The 25484-nt window shown below is 44.0% G+C and overlaps 1 protein-coding gene across 1 annotated transcript in view; it reads right to left on the bottom strand.

Annotated features, from left to right (window-relative positions):
• The window catches only part of LAMA1 (laminin subunit alpha 1), a 172319-nt gene that overhangs the window by 55743 nt on the left and 91092 nt on the right, over window positions 1-25484 (bottom strand). Inside the window, exons 20-34 of the mRNA XM_025365118.1 lie at window positions 22557-22663; window positions 21759-21939; window positions 20996-21132; window positions 19629-19865; window positions 17821-17964; window positions 17126-17305; window positions 16003-16188; window positions 15012-15139; window positions 14239-14359; window positions 12928-13065; window positions 8082-8203; window positions 5785-5871; window positions 5326-5519; window positions 3850-3992; window positions 1174-1263 (exon numbers count right to left, since the gene is read on the bottom strand). Coding sequence (XP_025220903.1) covers window positions 1174-1263; window positions 3850-3992; window positions 5326-5519; window positions 5785-5871; window positions 8082-8203; window positions 12928-13065; window positions 14239-14359; window positions 15012-15139; window positions 16003-16188; window positions 17126-17305; window positions 17821-17964; window positions 19629-19865; window positions 20996-21132; window positions 21759-21939; window positions 22557-22663 — 2195 coding nt within the window. The remainder of the gene's footprint in view (window positions 1-1173; window positions 1264-3849; window positions 3993-5325; window positions 5520-5784; window positions 5872-8081; window positions 8204-12927; window positions 13066-14238; window positions 14360-15011; window positions 15140-16002; window positions 16189-17125; window positions 17306-17820; window positions 17965-19628; window positions 19866-20995; window positions 21133-21758; window positions 21940-22556; window positions 22664-25484) is intronic.

Here is a 25484-nt window from a genome sequence, read left to right as displayed (position 1 = left end):
TCTGCCAGGCTGTGGATAGGCCCAGACATCTCCAAGCATTGTCTGTAACACTTGGGAAACAGTAATGCTTACCTCCCGGGGCTGCTACGAGAACTACACAAGACGAGAGCCAGGAAGTCAGCAGCCCAGAGGCTGACACTTAGCTGTCCTCAGCTGTTATTTTTACTGGATTTTTACTATTTGTAAAAGGAAAGGTTGTTTGTAATTTCCAAGAACGTAAAGTAACTCAGACTGGGTCTAAAAGTGTTTTCCAGTCAAGACCAAGTAGAATCTTCTTTAATGGATACAGAGAATTTATTTTAATCAGCTTATCATTTCCAACCAAATGTTTGCTTGATGAGGTACTTAAACCCAAACTTAAACCCTTCAACTCTTTCCAAAACATCGTTAATTCTAAATTAACAGGAGCCAAACTATACTTTCCAGGGTGATGTTTGTGTATGTGTGCATGTGTTGATGGAGATTAGATATCCATATGTATAGATACAGCATCACAGTACACACACACACACACACGCATAAAATTCATAAATGAAAAAATAGTAAATTTGACAGTAATCCTTCCTCACCATCCGCAGAGGGTGAGATTCTTTTTTAGGTCACTAAATGCCATTCCTGTCACAGGTGAAACAGAATAAATAATTCCCTGAGGACATAAAAACAAGCTCACTTGCCACTCAGGGCCCTAAAATCAGAACCACCCCAACCTGAAGCCTGAAGGTTGCACAGACACCACGTCGTGAGGTCTGTGCGCTCCCTGCTCCACCCAGAAAGTTTCAGAGAGCATTACTGATGTTCAGTCCATGCTTTTGGGCTCACCCTGTGCTTGATTACTGAATGAATTTAGGAGAAGGAAGAAACCTCAGCGATCTTTTCATCCCCGCCCCACCCTTTGTTTCAGAGGAGAAAATGTAAGTCAGAGCCAAGAGACTGCCCAACTCTGTCCTCAGCAGAGATGACAACAGACATTAAGTCGGGAGCCTTTTCCCACTAAACCACAGAAACTGGCAGGGTCAAAACCAATTTGATGATTAAGTAACTGGAGCACAGCTCGTGGGAGGAAGAGGCTGGCATGATCTAATCAGAACCTCGCGGACAGCCCCAAGGCAAGTGTTCAGGAGGGCTGATGGGAGGGACTGGGAGGAAGGTTGGTTCATTATGGAAAGAATTTACCTTCTTTTGCAGGTTGTCCGTTTCTTCTGCAACACCTTCAAGCTTAATTCTTCCCAGGTCCTTTTGCATATTTTCTCTTAATAAAGATTCCTAGGAAGAATGGAGGAAATAAATTATAATGCTTCGCAGTAAAATGTTCTGATTTTTAACTAAGAAGCACTTGTTATTTCCTTTTTGTTCACAGAAAGAAATTCTTCTTTCCTTGCAACTGTCATTTAAAAAAAAGAAAAGAAAATAGATCACATTAGGTTTCGATTATAGCGACAAGATTCCATACTGCCATCCTTTGCATTATATTTCTGATATAGATATAAATTTAAAATCTGGTGTGACAAGCAGAATCTGATACTGCTGCAATTCTCAGATAAAATTATAGCTTTATCTCAATAGCAGAGTCACACAAATTTAATTATAATTGCAACTCCTAAAAAAAAAGCCTTTAGGCTAAACTACAAAAGAATTCAATAAAGAAAGATTTATAAATACTAAAAATAAAGAAAAATAAAGTGCTTAATTTATGCCAACATCCTTCTAATTTCTTGTATGATTTTGTTTAAACCTTAAAACTCAATGAATACTTTACATAAACACAAAAAGTTATTTAAAGAAAACGGACAAGTGGTTTATTTAGAGCAAATCATTCAAAATGAGTTAAAATTTAAATCAAGTATTTGTCTTATTTGATATATAGAAAATTGTTATATCCCTGGGACCCATACTGGCAGATTAATATACTGATTGTATATGTAGTGATTGGAAAAAACATTTAAATATTCTTTTTTAAATAGATTTAAAAGTTCTCATTTTTCTTTTTTTTTTTTTTTTTTTTTTTTTTGAGACACAGTCTCGCACTGTGTCACCCAGGCTGGAGTGCAGTGGCGCGATCTCGGCTCACTGCAAGCTCCGCCTCCCAGGTTCAGGCCATTCTCCTGCCTCAGCCTCCGAGTAGCTGGGACTACAGGCGCCCGCCACCACGCCCGGCTAGTTTTTTGTATTTTTTTTAGTAGAGACGGGGTTTCACCATGTTAGCCAGGATGGTCTCGATCTCCTGACCTCATGATCCACCCGCCTCGGCCTCCCAAAGTGCTGGGATTACAGGCTTGAGCCACCGCGCCCGGCCAAAAGCTCTCATTTTTCAAAAACACTTTGTGACATTTGAGGAAAGTATAACATAAAAACATCTCTTAGAGGTCCCTAAAAGACCACTGCAAATCAAGATGGATCCAAGAACCAGCCCCATCCCAACACACACACAAACACACACACCCCGCTAAGGAATTATTAAGTTTGAGGAAAGCTCTTATCTAAGAAAAGGCATTTAGGAATGGCCATCCCTTTAATTGCTACCTGGCACACTGCATAGATTATGTCAAATTCTAACGCATATATAAAGCAAAATTTAAGAATCACATTGTTTTCCAATGAGAATTAAAAGTGGGTCGGGGCGGTGACTCACGCCTGTAATCCCAGAAATTTGAGAGGTCAAGGTGGGAGGATCTCTTGAGCTTAGGAGTTCGAGACCAGCCTGGACAACATAGCGAGAGCTCCTCTCTATTAAAAATAAAAATTAAAAAACTAGCTGGGCATGGTGGTGTGTGCCTGTAGTCTCAGCTACTTGGGAGGCTAAGGCAGGAGGATCCCTTGAGCTATGGAGATTAAGGCTGCAGTGGACCATGACTGGGTGACTGAGGGAGACCCTGTCTCAAAAAAATAATAAAATAAATAAATAAAATAATAAAAATAAATAAGTGCTATAGTAGGACACTGTCTACTAAGTTAAATTTCTTAACTCTTCATCCTTTTTTGACCTAGGCCCTATTGATGAAAACATAAAACTATGATTTACTGCCAGACATTTAATGTAGTCTTCCAGGGAGGACAGGTTCTGTGCCCCACAACTCTAGTGAAGTGAATAACAATATACTTAAAACGGTTCATCTTCAGCATGAGCCAACTGTAAAGAAGATACTATTCAGATTTATTTTCTGCTTTTCTTTTTCTTTTCTTTTTTTTTTTTTTTTTTGAGACAGAGTCTTGCTCTGTCACCAGGCTGGAGTGCAGTGGTGCAATCTCGGCTCATTGCAACCTCCATCTCCCAGGTTCAAGCAATTCTCCTGCCTCAGCCTCCCAAGTAGCTGGGATTATAGGCGTGTGCCACTGTGCCCAGCTAATTTTTGTATTTTTAGTAGAGACGGGGTTTCACCATGTTGGCCAGGATGGTCTCAATCTCTTGACCTTGTGATCTGCCCACTTTGGCCTCCCGAAGTGCTGGGATGCTGGGATTACAAGTGTGAGCCACGGTGCCTGGTCTATTTTCTGCTTTTCTCATAGGGCAGCTGTTTTTAAATACCCAAAGTTGTCTTACAGAAGAGCAAGTGGATTTGGTCTTATCCCAAAAGGCAGAACGAGGGCCACAGAGGACAGCATTGATAAGGAGTCCTCCAGGGAGCACTGAAACAATGAAAGCTGCCAACTGTGAAACAAGCTAGCATGTGAGATAAGTAAGTGCCTGTCACTGGTCACAGTCAAGGAAAGACTGGAAACCTGCCCGCAGGGGCTGATGGAAGTTGGGCTCTCACACTGCGGGGAGGACACATGCAATGACTCCCACCATTCCACTGACTATATCCCTCAATGATACACGTGTCTGTTCATCTCTGTATTTCCAGTACCTACCTGGAGATATTTAGTTGTATTTTCCAGGTTTGACAAAATTCCATATGGGACAGGGATAATGCCAGTGAGGTTCAGAGAAAGAATGGCATCACCAATCTCATCCAAGTCATTCAGCAGCACACCTACACATTCATCATCACAGGCTACAAGACAAATTTTTAAAAAGGAGAGTTAAAGTTAACGCGGTGTGGTCTGCCCATTTTTTCATGGGGTTGCATAAGCTGTTTTGTGAAAATGACATATGCGGTCAGAGTACACTCCAAAACCCCATGCACCATATCTGATCTCATTCTCACTCCAACTGTGCCATGGGTGGCACGGCAGGAAGTGCTAGGCCCCTATTCAATGATGATGCCAAGACTCAGATCAGATACGTAACTTCCCTGAGGTCACACAGAAAGAAACAGCTGAGGCCAAGAGTGGCGCCCAGCTCTGGCACACATTTCGTTCTTCTGCCCCCATCGTGATGCTGCCTGGTTCATCTTTAACTAGGACCCACCGCACTGAATCCCAGCATTCCCTTCCACAGCCTGCTTGTCACCTCCCCAGACAGTTTGCAAATGCATCTTTCACAAGCACAAGTGAAGGACACTGGACAGAACAGTGGGGGTGTTTGTGCCTATAATCAACACAAAAGTCAAAGCAAAAAAGACCTCCAATGCCATGATCCTAACAGGCCTCCTTATCTTCCCCATTAACCCCTGAGAAGACATCCCAAGATGACTATCTCATGCACTTGCTGGTAAAATAAATCAGAACTGGAAAAAAAGTTTACAAAAGTAAATGATAGGCTGGGCGTGGTGGTTCACACCTGTAATCCCAGCACTTTGGGAGGTTGAGGCGGGCAGACTGCCTGAAGTCAGGAGTTCAAGACCAGCCTGGCCAATGTAGTGAAACCCTGTCTCTACTAAAAATACAAAAATTAGCCAGGCAAGGTGGTGGACACCTGTGATCCCAGCTACTCGGGAGGCTGAGGCAGAGGAATCACTTGAGTCCAGGAGGCGGAGGTTGTAGTGAGCCGAGATTGTGCTAATGCACTCCAGCCTGGGGGACACAGCAAGACTACATTAAAAAAAAAAAAAAAAAATCCATGATAGCCAAGAGCGGAAGCTCTCATGAAATTGGGGTAACACAAATGACAACCCCACAAAGCTGTTTCCTCTCCCACACTGAATCACTCCCGGCTCCACTAAAGGAAATATTAATGCCACTAAACGAGAAAGTTGAAATCACTGTGCTGTTCTGAGTGCCAGAGGAATAAACTGGTATCTGAGAACCTCCTGCCGCAGCTGGAAAACACATGATGAAAGGTTCAGTTCAGCAGATACAACAGTGATCTATGCTTAGAAAATAACAAAATGAAAATAAAACAGGAGGTTTGTATCCTGCGGACACTTTAGTGTGCCACCACCACTTCTTTCCCAACACATTTGGGAGGAAAAACCATCTTTACACATTTAGAGGAGAAATACTCACAAACACAATCCGTTTCCATCAGAATGTGCCTCGGTTCACACTCATCGCACCGGAGCCCCGAGGCCCCCAGCCTGCAAACGCACTGCCCAGATGTGCGGTCACAGTCGCCATGGACAGAGCCGTGTGGGTTGCAGTCACACTTCTGGCAACTGCCACCTAGAGTTTGAGGGTTCCCATAATAGCCCAAGGAGCACCTACAGAAAGGAAGGAACATACGTACAGACAGGATGGTCAATACCAGCTTCTAACTCATGACACTAATCATTTCCACCAAATGAAATGCAAAGCACAGATCCATTCACCTTGGGAAAACTTGTTTTGGAACAGTAATGAGGTCTTATTTCAATCAAGCACATGCAAATTGATAATGGCTCCCAGATCACTATAGTAAATATGCCCAACATCTTATAAAAGAAACAGAGTACCCAGGGATTTCCACATGACAATCCACCCATGTACCTTTCACAATGTTGGCCTTCATAGCCCAGGAGACAGGCGTCACAACGGAAATCGTGGTCACCTTCCAAGACACAAGTGGGACTAAAACTGCAGGAAAAGAATTTCTTCTTGAATTTTCAGATATACAATTTCCATCTTTCCTTAAAGTACTTATTCATTACTCTTAGGATACACTATACTGGTCTCAAAGTTACGTGATCACACATAGCTTTTTAGAGCTTACAATCTACTGGGCAAAAGGAAGGAAAATAAATGTAATCAATAAGTGCATGCACATCTTGTATACAAAAGACATTCATAAGACCCTGTCCAGGGGCAATCGTGTGAATGTTAAGTGGAAGAAGACTGACCTTAGGGATTATCACTAATTAGCCACCCAACAAGAGAGTGTCCCAAGGAAAAAGCGTCTTTGCTTACTAAGTGATAAGGTGGTAAGAGAGTTGAAACAACTATGAGCAAGCATGAAAACCCGCAGGGGGAAGATGGCTGAACACATGCTGTCGAAAAGAACTTTATTGACTATAATGTAAGGCGAGGAAGGCAAGCCAGGGAAGCAAAGGCAAGGAAGTAGGGTGGAATTGGAGAATCGATGAACCTAAAGGCAGGCAGGGAGTTATGTGGTAGGCTACCAGAAGCAAAATGACAGAGCCTCTCAAAGTGTAATTATCAACTGGGATTTGAGCTCCTCATTCATGGATTTCTGCTTTTTACTCCTTTTTCTCAACATCCTCTACCCTCTGCCTTCACGTTTTAAATTACCAATGCGCCATCTAGAGGCTGAGCTGGGTGCATGCAAACTACTGGAGACAATAAAAAACAAAAACGGTTAAAGCCAAGCCTGGTTCCTTCTGGTTAGCAAGACGAAGTTTCCAGCATCAGTTACCAGCCCCATACCACTTCTGACTCTTTTTCCTCCTTAAAATAGTAAAGGGACAGACTTCAGTGGAAACAAAATACATAGAAAATAAAGCATGTGTTTTAGGGCATCTCAGATTCTGAGCACACACGAATGTTCACATCCTCACAATCTCCTCCTGATAGCACAATTTTAATTTATTAATATGGACTTTGGGGACGTTTATAACCTTTTTGTTAGTGAAGAAGTAAACTATTCAAACAGTACGGAAATGTGCAGAGTAGTAGGGTAGAATGTCCTTCCCGATACTTCTCTGGGCACATATAGCCACCTATAACATGGGTATGAATAGACATGTGGATATGAATTTTTTCCAAAATGGCATCACACTACATATTCAATTACATACTTCAACTGGCCATTTCTCTAATTCTGTGCCTACAGATATACCTTATTCTTTTCTCCATGTCTGTAAAATACTTCACTCTAGGAATGCAACACAATGTATATAATCAATTCCCTGTAAGTAGATATTTGTTTCCCCTATTCCTCATGAGTACAAGCGATGCTAAAACACATCCAACTTTACACACACGGAAGTATTTCTATAGCACAGACTACAGAAATGGAATTGACAAGTCAAAATTTACATATATAGATCTAATATAAAAAATAAGCACTAGTAACAACACATTTTAGGATGCTTCATAGCTTGCAAGGGAAGTGTACATAGTGCCTCTCATTCAGTACTCACCATCAGGCATCATTTACTTGGAGGCAATAAAAAAAACAGAAGATTCAGACAAATAGTAAAAGGAAGACTTTGCTGCAGTATACCAAAAGTTAACATCTGATCTTTACATGTTCAATACCTTGCCAAATATTCTAAGTGACAATAAAATATTGTTGACGAATTATAATTTTCATTTGAACCCAAGAGGATTCTTTGATATTCTAATTCCCACTTAAAATTTCTGGTTCCCTTTTGCATTCAGATAATTCTGTACAAACATCATGAGTACAAGATAGAAACTAGTCCCAATTTTATCACCATGTGCATTTCAGCACTTAGGCGCCAGCTTATATAAATTCTAATCCTATTCTCTTAAATGGTAATTGGGTTCTTTTGTATCATTATCAATAAAATTAATAACAATTCATCTCCATGCAGATTGGATACATATGCTGTGGGCTAAAATGAGTCTTAAAAAACAAAACCTAGAAGTCCTTTTTCTTTAACTGGTTGCATCCAAATATCCAGTACCAACACAGATGCTTTGCTTTTGAAAAGATTCTCTTCCAATGCTTTTGAGAATGAACACTTTTTCTTAAAATTAACCTTTTGCAACCAAAGGAGAATATTCATTAACACAGACCACTGAGGGTGAACTGAAGCAGCCCTGGGCAGCCCAGCATGCCAGCTGCACCTGTGGGGGCTCACCTGGCAGGGGGGCTGTGAGGACAGACACACAGAGCACAGTCACTTGCTGAGCCAGTCACCTTCCCATAGTAGCCAGAAGCACACACATCGCAATGGTCACCTGCTGTGTTATCACCACAGTTCTGGGAGCCCACATTTAAAGGAAGACAGAAAAAAAAGGGGAAATTGTTAGAAATCATTCTTATCTGGTAATAGCTAAGCACTGCCACGTTTTATATCAGCGAGCTTTTAAAAACATAAGGGGAGCATTTTCCTCCATATTCTTAAAATCCTGAAATCATTTCCAGCTCTGGGGCTTTCATTCATCATAAGGCTGCATTCATCCAATAAAGCCAAGAAATTACTAGTATACTCTTCTTAAGGAAAATAGACATAGGAGCCCTAAAAGCAGTTTGCAGAACCTTAAAACACAGTTTTAAAGTATTTAGTGGCCCAAAAAACAATCTGAAGCACCAGTTTTGCACATAGTCAGGGTTCAACAACCACATGCAAGGAACTGAAGAATGGACAGACGATTTAGGAAATAGACGATGAGGGAAGAAAACTCACGGTTTTAGAGCACCACTGATAGATTACTGCAATCACCAACTAACTTTCAGTTCATTTTTTTTTTTTTTTTTTTTTTTTAGAGATGAGGTCTCCCTGTGTTGCCCAGGCTGGAGTGCGTGGTGCAATCATAGCTCACTGCAGCTTTGACCTCCAGGGCTCAAATTCAAGTGATCCTCCTGCCTCAGCCTGTCGAGTAGCTGGGACCACAGGCACATGCCACCACATTTGTTTAATTGTTAACTTTTTTATACAGATAGGGGGTTGCTATGTTGCCCAGGCTGGTCACAAACTCCTGGCCTCAGGTGATCCTCCTGCCTCGGCCTCCTAAGTAGCTGGGACGACAGGCACGGGCCACCCCATGTGGCATTTCCAGTTACCCTTACATCATCCTTTGGACCTACGGTCTTTCTATTAAAAAGGGTACACATTTTTAAAGCTAAAAGAACAAGCAGTTCTTGCCATCTGATTCCAATTTGAAACTGGCATTTGCTCAATTCATCTCTATTTACTCAGTCCCTGGCCACAGGATTCCATGTCTGATGCAGCTGAGTCGAAAAACCAGGATGGCTGAGGAACCCCTGAGCAAACTCCTAGGCTGACTCACACTTTTCTCCTTGGCAGTGAGAGGTGATACAGAAAGACATAATTTTACATGTTAAAAAAAGACTATTTTAAGTTCATTTAAATGTTTTTAAAATTCTAGTGTTTTTCATTTTAAAGTTCTATTCCTATTTTTTTCCTGATGAGGACAAATTTTACTGGGATCTACCTGACCTCTCAAACTGATCTCTCTTTAGAAGTAAAATTTGTAATCTCTCTCTTGAAAAGTAAATGTGTTAAAGACATGTGTTCATGGCATGGCCTAAACTTGACAAGGAATAAATATTAGACGATGAGAGAGAATCGAAGATTTTCAGGTTTTCCACGGCTAACACCAGCTGCCCCTGACACACAACAGACTCTGGGCTCCCTAGAGAAGCAAAGACAAGCTGCCCCAAGAGTGGCCGGGCAATCAGGACCTCCTGATGAGAACTAAAGCGTGGGCTGAACTCGATGCTATGGGAAATGCACAGAGAATGCCTGCCAATTTTTCACTGTGTAAAAAGGTTCAGTTGTATCTGCCAGAAGGCGGTGGTAGGGAGTGGGTAACCAGGAAGAGAAGCTCCCAAGCTACTGCCCTTGTCCTCTGTCTCCCCAGCCCCTTCCAAGTCATACTTCCAATCAATCACTTTTTTTTTTTTTTTTTTTTGAGATAGAGTTTCACTCTTGTTGCCCAGGCTGAAGTGCAACGGTATGATATCAGCTCACCACAACCTCTGCCTCCCGAATAGCTGGGATCAAGCAATTTTTTTTTGCCTCAGGCTCCCGAGTAGCTGGGATTAGAGGCATGCGCCACCACGCCCGGCTAATTTTGTATTTTCAGTAGAGACGGGGTTTCTCCACATTGGTCAGGCTAGTCTCAAACTCCCGGCCTCAGGTGATCCGCCTGCCTGAGCCTCCCAAAGTGCTGGGATTACAGGTGTGAGCCACCACGCCCGGCCCCAATCAATCGTTTTTATGATAACACCAAACGCCCAGTGACCTGAACACCCTGTATACTAATGACAAAATCAGATCCAAAACGGTCTTCATATCTACCTGTACAATAAATACAGAGGGAGTGCTTAGGAGATTATCTTGAAGGGAAATGAACTGCACTAAACCACAAAAGGATTTGAAACACTGAGGACGGAAGGGAAGGTCCTGGGCTTAAAGAGCAAGGAAGAAGGGACGGAGGCGCTATATTGGTGAGAAGAGTGCAAGGGTCTTGTGTCTAGTCAACGCTGTGAGGCAGCAGTGACAGGGCGGACATGACTACCCTGTCCAGGCTGTGCCGTGGAGACACAGCACCTCGAGTTAAGGAGAGATGCTCCCATCGACTCCGGGAGCAAAGGCTCAGGGCAGGATACCAAAGACAGACAGTGACATGCACACCCCAGACTGGCGAATGGACCCATGACCACTCCATCCGGCCTCCAGCCATGTGAGGGTGTGTGACTTGGAAGGTTGAAGATTCAGGGCCTTTGGACACGGGAAAGAGGGACTTGATCAAGTAGTTCCGCAAGGTATTTGTTAAGATCCTACCACCAACAGATGCACCAACAGATGCATGGTCCAGGGGCACCGGCTTCAGGAAGAATCAGAGCTCCTAAAGATGAGCTGAGCTGTTCTGGAGTGAGCTCCCCATTGTTGCAGGTGTGTAAAACGTACACTAAATTACTGCCTGGCATGGCTGTTACAGTTCAGACTTCATATCTGAAGGGATAGCTGGGCGTGGTGGCTCATGCCTGTAATCCCAGCACTTTGGGAGGCCAAGGCAGGCGGATCATTTGAGGTCAGGAGTTCGAAACCAGCCTGGCCAACATGGTGAAACCCTGTCTCTACTAAAAATACAAAAATTAGCTGGGCGCGGTGGCAGGCGCCTGTAATCCCAACTACTCAGGAGGCTGAGGCAGGAGAATCGCTTAAAGCCAGGAGGCAGATGTTGCAGTGAACGGATTACGCCATTGCTTTCCAGCCTGGGTGACAGAGCAAGCCTCCATCTCAAAAAAAAAAAAAAAAAAAAAAAAGATCTGAAGGGACTCTGACAAGAATAGAAGGACCATTGCAACCCTGAAATCCCATCCTCTAAGCCCAGACACCATTTTTTGTTTATAGTGGGTTTCAGTGACAAGAATTGTCAATAAGTGGTGACCATGAATGAAGTCCCTAGGGACAAACACAGAATACAGATCTGTAAAAAGAGGGAAAACCAGAATCAAAATGTGGTGGGAGGCAGGTTGGGAGCCCGCAGTCCTAACTCCTCTGTTTTGGCTCCAGTGTTTCCTTGTGATTGGGCCACACCCAGGATCTCCAAGGCTTCGGGTGTGTCCTTGGTGGGCAGTGCATTTCCCTTCAATGCATGATTTTACCCAAGGCAAGTTAATCTGGGAACAATTTCTACCAGTAATCAATGTTTCCACCTGAGTGACTGTAAAGCATGAGCCTTCAGGAGCAGGAAACAAGTATCAAATCATTTTGTTATCTGCCTCACTGGCTCAAGCTAAATCATGGGCACAGGAGTTTGTCCTCAGTCAGGGCTGTGAGCCTTCTGTCTGGGTCGCTTAGTCATTTACAGTGGTCAGAGTTCTCCATGTGTCCCCGAGACCAATCTTTTTGTTTGTTTGTTTGTTTGTCTGTTTTGAGACGGAGTCTCAATCTGTCGCCCAGGCTGGAGTGCAGTGGAGCGATCTCAGCTCACTGCAAGCTCTGCCTCCTGGGTTCGTGCCATTCTCCTGCCTCAGCCTCCCGAGTAGCTGGGATTACAGGCGCCGCCACCACGCCCGGCTAGTTTTTTGTATTTTTAGTAGAGACCGGGTTTCACCATGTCAGCCAGCATGGTCTCGACCTCCTGACCTCGTGATCTGCCTGCCTCGGCCTTCCAAAGTGCCGGGATTACAGGCGTGAGCCACCATGCCCGGCCCCCGAGACCAGTCTTGGCCTAGGAGAAGGTGGCTGAGAAGCAAACACGCACTAACATGTGAATAATGTGCTGTTATCATCCCCTAGAGAATATGCATTTTTAAAAAAATGCAAGGAGAGGGCAATATTTTACATAGAGAAATATATTTGCAACACTGGCATTAATTTATTTTAAAATTCCCACGTGAGCCCCCAGACTTCATCATATATAGTTCTCATCTATTTTGACTACGGCAACCAGTACTGCAATTAAAAACAAGGCATACAACTACAGTCATGCGTCACTTAAAGATGGGGATACTTCCTGAGAAATGCATCCTAGCTGATTCTGTCATTGTGTGAACATCATAGAGTGCACTTACACAAACCTAGATGGCACAGCCTACTACACGCCTACGCCATATGGTAGGCAATTGCAACACAACAGTAAATATTTGTGCATCTAACTATATCTAACATAGAAAAGGTACAGTAAAAATACAGTGTTATAGTTTATCAGACCACTGTCCTATATGTGATCTATTGTTGATGGAAATGTCATTATTTGGTGCATGACTGTAATCCCCAAATGGATGCCCACAGATAAATTCATCAAGAAAGTAGTATTTATAAAAGAATTTCCACTGATAAGGTCAGAACCACTAAGCTATTCCTTCCTTAAAGAAATACGTTTATATTTTACATTGAGCTAACCTCTCACTAAACCAAGGCACAGCTATGACTTTGACCAGAAATCTGACACTCAGCATCCACTTGACTTCTAAAGTCGGGCAAGCACCCCCACAAACCAGCATACCAGACACTTCCCGGTGTCGGGGTCACAGGTGTCACTATGGTTGTTGCAACTGCAGGGCACACAAGGAGCAACCAGAGGGCGCGGTCCCCTGCCACTGCCTGCTGGCAGCTTCCCTCTGTGGTACCCAGGGGCACAGTCCTGAGGGGATGCAAAAGGGAGGACAAAAAAGTCTGATTAAATAGTGAGGGAGGGACTTGAATAGACATTTCTCCAAAGGAGACATACAAATGGCCAACAGGTATATGAAAAGAAGTTCAACATCTCTATCATCAGAGAAATGCAAATGAAAAAACACAAGGTGATACCACCTCACACCTGTCAGGGAATCAACTATCAAAAAAAACACAAAAAACAAAACAGAAACTAACAAGTGTGGGTGAGAAACTGGAACCCCGTATACTGCTGGTGAGAATGTAAAATGGTACAGTAAAAACCAGCAGCTATACCATTTCCATCTCTCCAAAGATGGAAAATTGAAGTACCATGTGATTCTGCAAGTCGACTTTTGGGTACACATCCAAAAGAACCGAAAGCAGAATCTCAAAGAGATAGTTGAACCCCTATGTTCAAAGCAGCATTATTCACAATAGCCAAGACTGGGAAGCCACCCAAGTTTATTCATTGACAGATTAACGAATAAGCAAAATGTGGCATGTATATACAATGGAATATTATTCAGCCTTAAAAAGGAGGGAAATTCTGACACATGCTACAACATGAATGAGTCTTGAGGGCATCAGGCTAAGTGAAACAAGCCATTCACAAAAAGACAAATTCTGTATTACTCCACTTATTTTGTTTATTTATTTTCGAGACGGAGTCTCTCTCTGTCACTGAGGCTGGAGTGCAATGGCTCGATCTCGGCTCACTGCAGCCTCTGCCTCCAAGGTTCAAGTGATTCTCCTGTCTCACCCTCCTGAATAGCTGGGATTACAGGCAGGTGCCATGTATTACACATATTATAGAAGCGGGCCCTACAGTGGTCAAATACATAGAGACCAAAAGAAGAGTGGTGGTTGTGGGGAAATGGGGAGCTAGTGTTTAATGACTGCAGAGTTTGCATTTGGGATGATAAAAAGTTCTGAGAATGACAGCAGTGACAGTTGTACAACGACGTAACTGTACTTAACACGACTAAATGGTACACCAAAGAATGGCGAAGATGGCAGATTTCGTTACGTACATTTTACCAAAATTAATTTCTTTTTAATTCAAAAAGAGAAAAAAATGATATAGTATATACACATAAGTTCTGTTCGTCTCTTGCAGTTGCTATAACAAGGAAATAGATTTTGACTAGAGTCTCCCTACCTGACACGAGAATCCCACAGTGCCAGGAGGACAGACACAATTCTCTAAAAGAGATGCAACCTCTTCTTCTGGGTGCGGCTTTTCAGCCTTTCTGCCAACCTCCATTGAAATGTCTGAGATTCTGTGCAGCCATCATGTTAAGAAGAGAGGAAATGCTAACATTTGAAAAACTTTCTAGAAACACAGCACATGACCTAATATTTGCATATATATGAAACCAGAGCTTCCTTCCCTGTTTGGAGTAGTTCCCACTTGTGATTATAAGTGAAATGTCTTAAAGCACATTAGTACTGTCATGACACATTTTAGACATTTAAGAATTTAAAAATAATGTGACAGAAGTACACCTAAAAGACCTCTTGAAGTACTGATTTGGCCAAGACTTAATGGCTTTCTTTATGGGCTAAAGTATTAGAGGAGTTGGTGACAGCATTCTTTATACATCATTACGAAGACATGGGCATTTCAGTTTTCACCGGCAGAACTGGCAATTGTTTCTTTTCTTTCTTTTTTTTTTTTTTTGCATTTTATCTTCAGCCAAGATTCCACCATTACGTCCTTATATTTTATATCGACATTAGCATGCTAGGTGGATACTTTAAGTTATAACTCACACATTCCATAATGATATTAATATTTAACAATGTTTTGGTAAGGAACTGAACTACATGTATTAATAAAAATAGTAGGTAATGGAAGCGGAATGAGTCAGATTCTTTCAGTTTGCTTTCAAATATGAAAATAACGGTCAAAATTCTAGAAGCTCCAAGTACCTGCTCTGCTGTAATCCTTGACCATATGATGCCTTGATGAGGATGTACTCAATGTTGCTAAGGACAGACATAAAATCCTCTCGCGTGACAGGTTTTTCCGAGACAGAGTTAAAATATTTCCAAAAATGCTGCAGAATGAGAAACACATTCATTTAAGCTCAGAGGCCAAATTCTGACAGGCATAAAACTTATAAAGAATAAATTCTTTTATAAATTTCTCCAAAAATGAGCCGTGTTCTGTGCACGCCACTGAGTGTAACTGACAAAGACCTCCTGAAACCTCCACAGGCAGGTGCAGCGTCAGTCCCATTTATCAATAGATACGCATACCTAAGGCAGTGCCAGCCACACAGCGAACATCCAGTAAACATCTGCTGGGAGAACGGACACTTCCCAAATCTGAGCAAGTCCAACGTCTCCTGTACCACTATCTCCATGCAGGTTGAAAATAGTACGCCAAGATAAAGAATTTAAGATGCAGTGCCCACTAAACTGACATATGCCTAATACACATTTCTTGAGAATTTGAAATTCAAATTGTTTTTGGAAATCCTGCTAATCCCACTGGAAATTTGATCCCAGGGTCTTCTTGCTCAGTCTCTCTCTCTCTTTTTTTTTTTGAGACAGTTTCGCTGTTGCACAAGCTGGAGTACAGTGGCGCAATCTCGGCTCACTGCAACCTCTGCCTCTTGGGTTCAAGCGATTCTCCCATCTCAGCCTCCCAAGGAGCTGGGCCTACAGGCGTGCGCCACCATGCCTTGCTAATTTTTGTATTTTTAGTAGAGACGGGGTTTCACCATGTTGGACAGGCTGGTCTCAAACTCCTGACATCAGGTGATCCACCCACCTCGGCCTCCCAAAGTGCTGGGATTACAGGTGTGAGCCACTGCACCCAGCCGCTCATTCTCTTATTAATGGCTTTCATCTTTCACTACATCCATAGCAAAGTCAATGTCTTTAAGGAACTTATATGAAAAGATCCCATTTTCACCTCTCTCATTGCTACTTCTTGTTCCTGCCTCACTCCATTCTCTGGCGCTGGTGCATCCATGTAAATGACTTGCTTTCTGGTCCGACCACCTTTGATGAGAACTTGAGGCTCAAAATTGGAGGTGCCAACGCCGTCCAAAGAATAGAAGGCCACGCTGTACTTCAGTTTGCCACCATAGGCCATGAGCTATCAAATAACACAGTGTTGTTTACTTCTCTGACAAAGCTTTCGCTTAAAAACATTTTATTGCAAGCCTACCACCATATGAGAGAAATCTTATATCTTCAAAATACATGCATGAAATATGTTGTCTGGAATTTGTTTCCTTCTAATTCCATTTAATTATGGATTATTAAGTTGACCTAAGTTACATAGTTCCTTTTGAGAATACAAACGAAAGTGAGCTCCAAAATAACAAATCAAGGTGGTAATGATGCAAATTATTTTCAAACTCCTTTAAATTAAAAATTTCTCTGTCTCCAGGAGCACTGGATGCATATTTGCAAATTGTAAAGATCAGGGTGAATTCATACACAGACTCCAATGGTTATATAAACAAAAATCCAAGTGATGCCTTTCATGATCTTTTATAGTAGTTCCGCGCCCTGCCCCAAATGAGTGATAATTTCTTGAAAAGGGACTCCCAGGCCATAGCACCTAGGTTTGTACCACAGGCATATTAGTAAACACAGTCCAGTCCCACACCACGTAATGACATTTCAGTCAATGACAAACCACATATACGACCATGGTCTCATGAGATGATGATATTAACATTCGCACCTAATGACACATTCCCCTAGAATGTCTCTCCATTGTTAAGTGACAAATAACTGCATATGTTTGTTGAATGACTGCTTTAGGAAGAACCAAATTAATATAATGTGAACTTAAAAAACTTTTAAAATTAATGAAAAATTTTAAGGAACCATATACTTGATGAGATTTTTATAAGCATTAAACTTCTCTGACCTCACTTAAAAGAGGAAATTAATAACCACTTCTTTAAATGACAGGCCGGCCCAGACTGTGGTGATTTTAAACGATTTCCGTATCTCCCAGGAAGGGCGGCCTGGGACTGGCTCTCGGCTGGGCGTGCCCCTCACCTGGGCGTGCCCCTCACCTGGGCTCCCTGGAACTGCCGCGGCAGTCGCCAGTAAAACGGCTCTGCGTAGACGTGCTGCCGGACGGTGGCGGCATCCAGCAGGAAGTCGGGGGCCTGGTAGTAAACCCCCTCGGTCGTGCCCCTCAGGTTACTCTGAGAAACCACACGCAGAAGAGGCTGATCGGAGCCCATCGTTACCTAAACCACGAAAGGGAGGGAAAGTGCACTTCAAAATACGAACCTCCCACTCCAGTTTCATCCTTTAGATTCCATCATTGTTTCACAGATGAAACAGCTTCATTATTAAAACAGAAACAGTAAAGACTTTTCCTTTAAACTAAACATCTGGATGAAAATGAACTGAAAGTGCTTTAAACGACCGCATTTAAGGCCAAACTGTTGCTGCACTGAGGAAATGTTCGATGATATGCAGAAGATGGTTAAGATTTTGCAGTTCTATCTTCTCTCCAGTGAAAGCTTTTCATAGATTAGCTAAGGAACAACACGGACAGCCTTTAGTTCAAGCTCCATTTACTTCCTCGGCCAGCAGAAGCCGAGCTCTGATCCATGCTCTAACCCAAATTAGTTTCCTAGAATTTCTGATGCCATAAAAGCAAAATTTAATGTGAACACTTGGCTGTGTCTCCCACCCCCACCCTCCTCCCAAGGGGAGTGGGGTTAGAAGCAGAACGTCTTTGCCGTGTGTGACTTACTGGGGTCCTCACATAGCCCTCCAGCTCTGAGCAGAGGTGGGACAGCCCGGAGCAGAAGCAAGGGCTGCAGCCCAGGGCGTTGTCTGCGCGGAGAGCAAAGCTACCCTCTCGACACTCGTTGCACTGAGGGCCGGAAACATTCTCCTAAAGGGAAACAAATACAGGACTCGTTTTTGCCCAAAAAAGAGATGTGATTTCTGAACAAACAGAAACAAAATAAAACACAAACATAATTTTAAAAGTAATTATAGATGCACAAACATCAGTTTCCTTTAGCCGGGCCCTGAGCTCTCTGCGTGTCAGTTTTCTCAAAGATTCAATCAGTGATTCTCAAACACAGATGATTATCAGAATCATCTTGGAAGCTTTTGGAAAATACAGATTCCCTGATGAGAACATCCCATGGCAATTCTGGAAGCTGCCTCAAGTCCCCAGGTGATTCTGATGATCCCTGGGCGTGAGAGCCACCAGCAGGTATTATTATTATTACTACCACTATTATTTAAGACAGAATCTCGCTCTGTCACCCAGGCTAGAGTGCAGTGGTGCAATCTCGGCTCACTGCAACCTCCACCTCCCGGGTTCAAGTGATTCTCCCACCTCAGCCTCTCGAGTAGCTGGGATTACAGGTGCCCGCCACCATGCCCGGCTAATTTTGTATTTTTAGTAGAGATGGGGTTTTGCCATGTTAGCTAGGCTGGTCTCGAACTCCTGACCTCAGGTGATTCACCCGCCTCGGCCTTCCAAAGTGTTGGGATTACAGGCATCAGCCACCGCGCCTGGCCCAGGTGATTATTAAGACAGGGCCTGCTGCTCTACTCGTCTGTCATCACAGCTGTTATCATAAGATGTGGCAGAGTCCAGGTGTGGTGGCTCATGCCTGTAATCCCAGCACTTTGGGAGGCTGAGGTGGGGTGGGCAGATCACCTGAGGTCAGGAGTTTGAGAACAGCCTGGCCAACATGGTGAAACCCTGTCTCTACTAAAAATACAAAAATTTAGCCAGGCATGGTGGTGGGTACCTGTAGTCCCAAATACTTGGGAGGCTGAGGCAGGAGAATTGCTTGAACTCAGGAGGCAGAGGTTGCAGTGAGCCGAGATTGTGCCACTGCCCCCCAGCCTGGGTGACAGAGCGAGACTCTGTCTCTAAATAAATAAATAAGTAAATAAGGCCGAAAACAGGGAGACTGATGCTTCTATTACTCCCAGGCCATGATATCTACATGAGTTATCCTTCTTATCTCCAGTCACCCATCAGCCCATTACCATCATCAAGCCAGAGGGCTCCCATCTCACCACCCATGGGAAAAGGACCAGAGGAGGTGGCTCTGACCTCCTAATAGCAAAGCACATTGGGAAAACTAACGGAAATACACAAAACTTATAATGACATTGAAATCTTACCTCTTGGGAAAATAATAAACCCTGATTTCCTTCAGTGTGGCCAGCACTTATGAGAGCCCAATAACCTCACAGGGATCCCATCACAAATCCCAAAGCCCTGAGATACCTACTTCACCTGCATACTCAAAACACACAGCCACTCAGCCTCTGGGATATATGATCAAAAACTCAGGGCAGTTTTCAAAATGGTTCCATCATCTGACACTTGTAACAGTAAAAATTCAATTTCAGAAATCATCCATCACTCTAGAGGAGCACAGGAGACTTTGAACTCAGATGCGGAAGGCAGTGTGAAGTCACTAGGAAATGCATCTAAAACCTGGTTGCTGAGGTAAGTAGTCAAAGCCCAAGAGTCATGATGAGGAGCCAGAGAGAGGAAGAAGGAGGAGAATGGATGGTAAATACCTTGCAAGGGCAGGCCCCGGTTTCCTCTGCACAGCCGCAGAGACCCTGCTCCAGGTTGCAGGCATCCCCCGACGTCCCCCTCAGGTCACAGTCACAGGGAACACAGTCGGGAAAGTCTCTGTAACCCAAGGAGCACTGATCACAGGCCCGGCCACCAAATTTCCACGAGCACTGGCAACGGCCGGTGACCACGTCACACTGATGATGAGACGACCCCACGAGACTGCAGTTGCAGGCCTGAGAGACAGGAAAACCAACTCAATAAAAAGACAAGATTTGATGCTTCCAAGTATGCACATATTTGAATGACAGGAAAACACTACACGTGGGGAAGATCTACAAATGAACCATCTCCCTCTTGCTATTGCTCCATGGATTCACTTTGCCATATGCCAACAGGAGATAAGCATTGTGTTGCTGGACATTTGTGCATCTTAGTGGCACATGCACATGGGGCCAAAATTGTAAAGTGAAATGAAATCTACTAGGTCAAAACAAGTCTCACAAAATTACTGCAGAAATCAGGCCCGGCACAGTGGTTCATGCCTGTAATTACAGCACTCTGGGATGCAGAGGTGGGAAGATCATTTGAGCCCAGGAGTTTGAGACCAGCCTGGGCAACATAGTGAGGTGCCTGCCACCACGCCCGGCCAATTTTTTTTTGTATTTTTAGTAGAGACAGGGTTTCACCGTGTTAGCCAGGATGGTCTTGATCTCCTGACCTTGTGATCTGCCCACCTCAGCCTCCCAAAGTGCTGGGATTGCAGGCGTGAGCCACTGCGCCCGGCCAGTTTTTGGATTTTCTAACCATCAGTGTAACAACTAGGTTCTTGAAGAAAACCTAGAATAAGGGGTCTTCAGGGTGTGGTATCTTCCACTTTGACCCCTCTCATCTGCACTGAGGTGTATTGTTTTTGGTTTTGATTTTTAAGATAGAGTCTTTCTCTGTCATTCAGGCTGAAGTGCAGTGGTGCGATCACAGCTCACTACAGCCTTGGATCCCTAGGTTCAAATGATCCTCCTGCCTCAATCTCCCAAGTAGCTGGGACCACAGGCATGTGCCACCACACCAGGCTACGTTTTTTTTTTTTTTAATTGCTATTTTTTGCAAAGACAGGGTTTTGCTTTGTTGCCCAGGCTGGTCGTGAATTCCTGGCTTCAAACGATCCTCTTGCCTCAGCCTCCCAAAGTGCAGTGATTACAGGTGTGAGCCACTGTGCCTCGCCCACATTGAGTTTTTTTTTTTTGTTAAACCCACAAAGCTATTCAACAGATTAAAGTCCAGAAAACATATAGAAGAAAAGGCCTGCAACTTGCTACAGCAAAGCAACTCTCAGTTACGCAAAAGCGTGGATGACAGCGCTCACCTGGCACCCCACCTCCACATCGTAGCCCCAGTGCCCATCCTCACATTCTTCACACCTCACACCCTGTGTGTGAGGGGGGCAGACACACTCTCCAGTTTCTGGGTCGCAGGTATTCTGAGTGTGTGGGCAGTCACAGGCTGAAATAAAGATGAAGGCTATGTTACAGATCTGGGTGACGTCAGTAAAGGGCTAAGAGCTGACGCTGTTCTTTCCCTTTTACGAAGAGTCCCAGGCATTCTTCTCCCTCCTAAAAGATGCCTCACAATTCTGAAGATTGCTCCGTGTCCTCATGGAGGTGGCCAGCCCTCCATCTCAGGAGATGCTGGGGGAAGAGGGAAAATGGGGACAGGACAGGGGAAATAGAGAGAAGAGTGAAGAGACCCTCACTAGCTGATCAGAGGGAGCCAATATTTACTTACTGCAGGCCCAACGCCACGCTGAAGACTTTATAGAGAACACTTACACTAACTTCTCAATGCAGACTCGCATTAGCATCCCCATTTTACAGATGAGGAAACTGAGGCCAAGTGAAGTTAAGTAATGAATCTAAGCTCCCACACAATTAGTAGGCGGCAGAGCCATGACCAAAACTTAGGCTTGTACCCTGACAGGGATCAGAAACCAGAAAAAAAGTATGAAATCCTCCAGGGAAAGAAGAGAAAAAGTAAATGCACTTAACCGAAATTAGTTGGAAGTAGAGGGAGGGCCGAAGGAAAGGTCCAAGAATGACTATAAAGTCTCAAACAAGGAAATCAAGGCTTACGTGTACAGCTGCCATCCTGGTAGGCGTAGAAGCCACGGGCACACCTGTCACACCTTTTCCCTGCCACACCTGGGACGCAGTGACACTGGCCTTCATCCGTGCAGTCATCTGTCACGGAGCCTGCCACGCTGCAGTTGCAGGGCTGGCAGCCATGGCCTGAGTCCAGCCCATAATGGCCATGCTGTTTCACCAGAGGGGGAGACCGTGCAAACCAACATATGTTTTAATCAATGACTCCTCATATTAGTATGTTCCAGAACACACACAGGGTATTTCATAGAATCATAAAGTATTCATGACACCATCCCCATCCCTTTATAGTGAACGTCACTCTCTAGACAGCCGCGGCACTTGTCAGCCACACTTTGTGACATGGTTTGACTCTGGGTCCCCACCCAAATCTCAAATCCAATTGTAATTCCCATGTGTCAAAGGAGAGAGGTGATTTGATCCTAGGGGCAGCTCCCCATGCTGCTCTCATGACAGTGAATGCCCATGAGATCTGATGGTTTTGTAAGTGTTGACAGTTCCTCCTTCACATGCTCACACTCTCTCCTGCTGCCTTGTAAAGAAGGTGCTGCTTCCCCTTCCACCATGATTAGAAGTTTCCTGAGGCCTCCCCAACCACGCGAAACTGTGAGTCAATTAAACCTCCTTTGTTGATAATTCCCCAGTCCTGGGTAGTATCTCCATAGCAGTGTGAGAACAGACTACTACACTTGGGGACTTAGCTCCTTCTGAGTCATGGATTCGATCGCCTCTGTACCAAGGCTAAGGTGTCAGTCACACGCATCTTACCAAACACTGGTCACACTGCTGTCCAGTCACGTTTGGTTTGCAGTCGCAGAGCCCGGTCTCAAGATGGCACACGGCAGAATGGGAGCCTTTCGCATGGCATCTGCAGGCTAAACACATGCACACAAAGACATATTAACCCTCACTTCTGAGGATGGTTATAAGATCCTTCATCCCCAAAGGAAAAAAAAAAATGTAAACCTTCAGCGTTTCAAATCACAAAACTAAAAATGATATTATTGGCAATAACTTTAGAAGTTTAGCATTCTTCTGAAGAGTAAACTAAAACAGGGTTAGTGGAAGGATCCATCACAGGAAAAACATATTGAAGCTATTAAGACAATAATTACAAATTCGCTTAACTAATTTCATGAATTCCGTGACATTTTAAAAATAAGCTACAAATTCCCGTGAAAAACATGCAATGGAGATTTTCAAAACCAACTTAGCCATTTGCTCTGATTTCAATCAGGTACATATTTTTTTATATATATACACATATATATACACACATATATATATACACACACACACACACACACACATATATATATATATTTTTCAGACTGAGTCTTGCTCTGTCGCCCAAGCTAGAGTGCAGTGGTGCGATCTCGGCTCACTGCAAGCTCCACCTCCCGGGTTCACGCCATCCTCCTGCCTCAGCCTCCCAAGTAGCTGGGACTACAGGTGCCCGCCACCACGCCTGGCTAATTTTTTGTATTTTTAGTAGAGACGGGGTTTCACCATGTTAGCCAGGATGGTCTCGATCTCCCAACCTCGTGATCTGCCCGCCTTGGCCTCCCAAAGTGCTGGGATTACAAGCATGAGCCACCGTGCCTGGCTACATATTTAATATTTTAAAGCTCAGTTAAAACGTAATCTAAATAAGTACATATTAATATTATATTTCATAATTTAATGAAAAACATATTTTCATTAAATATGATACATCCCAGTTCTAAGTCATGAGTCATTTGTAGTTTCAGGCCAGATGGTTCCATTTTATCTACAGTTGCAACAATGACAAAGCTACAAAGGCCCCTACCTTTGCAAAGTGATATAATCTTACAGGTTCAAAATACATTTAATCAATATTCACAGGGGAACCCTCAATAAGCACTTCAGTTAGAATATTTACATGTTGACTGGGTGCAGTGGCTCATGCCTGTAATCCCAGCACTTTGGGAGGACAAGGAGGGCAGATCACCTGAGGTCAGGCATTCAAGACCAGCCTGGCCAACATGGTGAAACCCCATCTCTACCAAAAATACAAAAATTAGCCAGGCATTGTGGCACATGCCTGTAATCCCAGCTACTCGGGAGGCTGAGGCAGCAGAATCTCTTGAACCCGGGAGGTGGAGGTTGCAGTGAGCCGAGATCGCGCCACTGCACTCCAGCCTGAGTGACAAGTGAAACTCCAACTCAAAAAAAAAAAAAGAACATTTAATATGTTGCCTGACACTCCTTTTTTTTGTTTTGAGACGGAGTCTCACTCTGTCGCCCAGGTTGGTGTACAGTGGTGCCATCTCAGCTCACTGCAAGCTCCGCCTCCCAGGTTCATGCCATTCTCCTGCCTCAGCCTCTCAGGTAGCTGGGACTACAGATACCCGCCACTATGCCCAGCTTATTTTTTGTATTTTTAGTAGAGATGGGGTTTCACCGTGTTAGTTAGGATGGTCTTGATCTCCCGACCTCGTGATCTGCCCTCCTCAACCTCCCAAAGTGCTGGGATTACAGGCGTGAGCCACTGCGCCCGGCCCCCAGGCACTCTTTATGAATGCGTGGACTCAGAACATGTCCAGTGTGTATCATGACATAACGATATAACAAAAAAGAGAGAAAAACTTCACAAATAATGGAAGACCCAAACACAACCCGGAGGCTGCAGCAAGAGTGCCGGACACGGGACACGGGAAGGTCGAGGGCAGAGGAAACGTGCTGGGATTCGCCTCCTTCATGATCTAGGCCAGGCTGGGCATCTGTTTTCCTGGGGTGGGGGCCTTAACGCTGAAGTCCCACAGGAGGCCCCATTCACTGGCGCCCTTTAGGGACTTGCTCTGTCAACCCATAGCTGGACCGTGCAGACTCTACTGCTAATTCCCCAGCACATCCTTCTCTACTGACCCCATCAAACACAAGACACCCATCCCCTTGACCCTCCATCGGAACGTCCACCTCCCTGGCACGTCCGCTCAATCCAGCTTTTGCATTGTGTCTTCCTGGCCCCTTGTCTGCTACAACTGTTCTCCCAAAAGTCTCCAGGGATTTCCCTGGCACCAAATTCAGGGAGTAGACTTCGGTCCCCCTCTGACCCCGTGGCTCTGTGGAAGGGACCCCGTGACCTCCCTCTTCCTTTTGCACTGCCCTCTTACTGAGGTATTTGGGACACCCACTTTTCAGCCCCCCTTGTTTCTCGTGTGTCTCCCCTCCGTGTTTCATTTAAAGCTGCCTCTTTCTCTGGGGAATATTTAAAGTTCAATGCAAGTATGATCAATACAAACTATTGATGATAATTTAAAAAATCATATTCACTGTATGATGTGTCTGTCAGTCTGTGCCTGTCACATTCAGTATTTCTTTGTACTTTCATCACAAACCAAGGAGGGAGGTGAGATAATGTTCTCTATTTTTGGTGTGAAATCTACAAAATCTACAACTTGGAAAGATTAGATACCTTTCCATAGGTCACACAGCTATTACTAGTTCTCTCTCTGCAGTAATAATTATTATGGTGATTCTTTTTTTTTTTTTTTTTTTTTTTTAGACGGGGCCTCACTCCATCACCCAGGCTGGAGTGCAGTGGCACAATCTCGGTTCACTGCCACCTCCGCCTCCCAGGCTTAAGTGATTCTCCCACCTCAGCCTCCCGAGTAGCTGGGATTACAGGCACTCACCACCACACCCAGCTAATTTTTGCATTTTTATTAGAAA

The sequence above is a fragment of the Theropithecus gelada genome, chromosome 18 (assembly GCF_003255815.1).
Source record: "Theropithecus gelada isolate Dixy chromosome 18, Tgel_1.0, whole genome shotgun sequence".
NCBI lineage: Eukaryota > Metazoa > Chordata > Mammalia > Primates > Cercopithecidae > Theropithecus > Theropithecus gelada.
The sequence above is the reverse complement of the archived record's forward strand: the minus strand, read 5'-3'. Positions and strand labels throughout refer to the sequence as shown.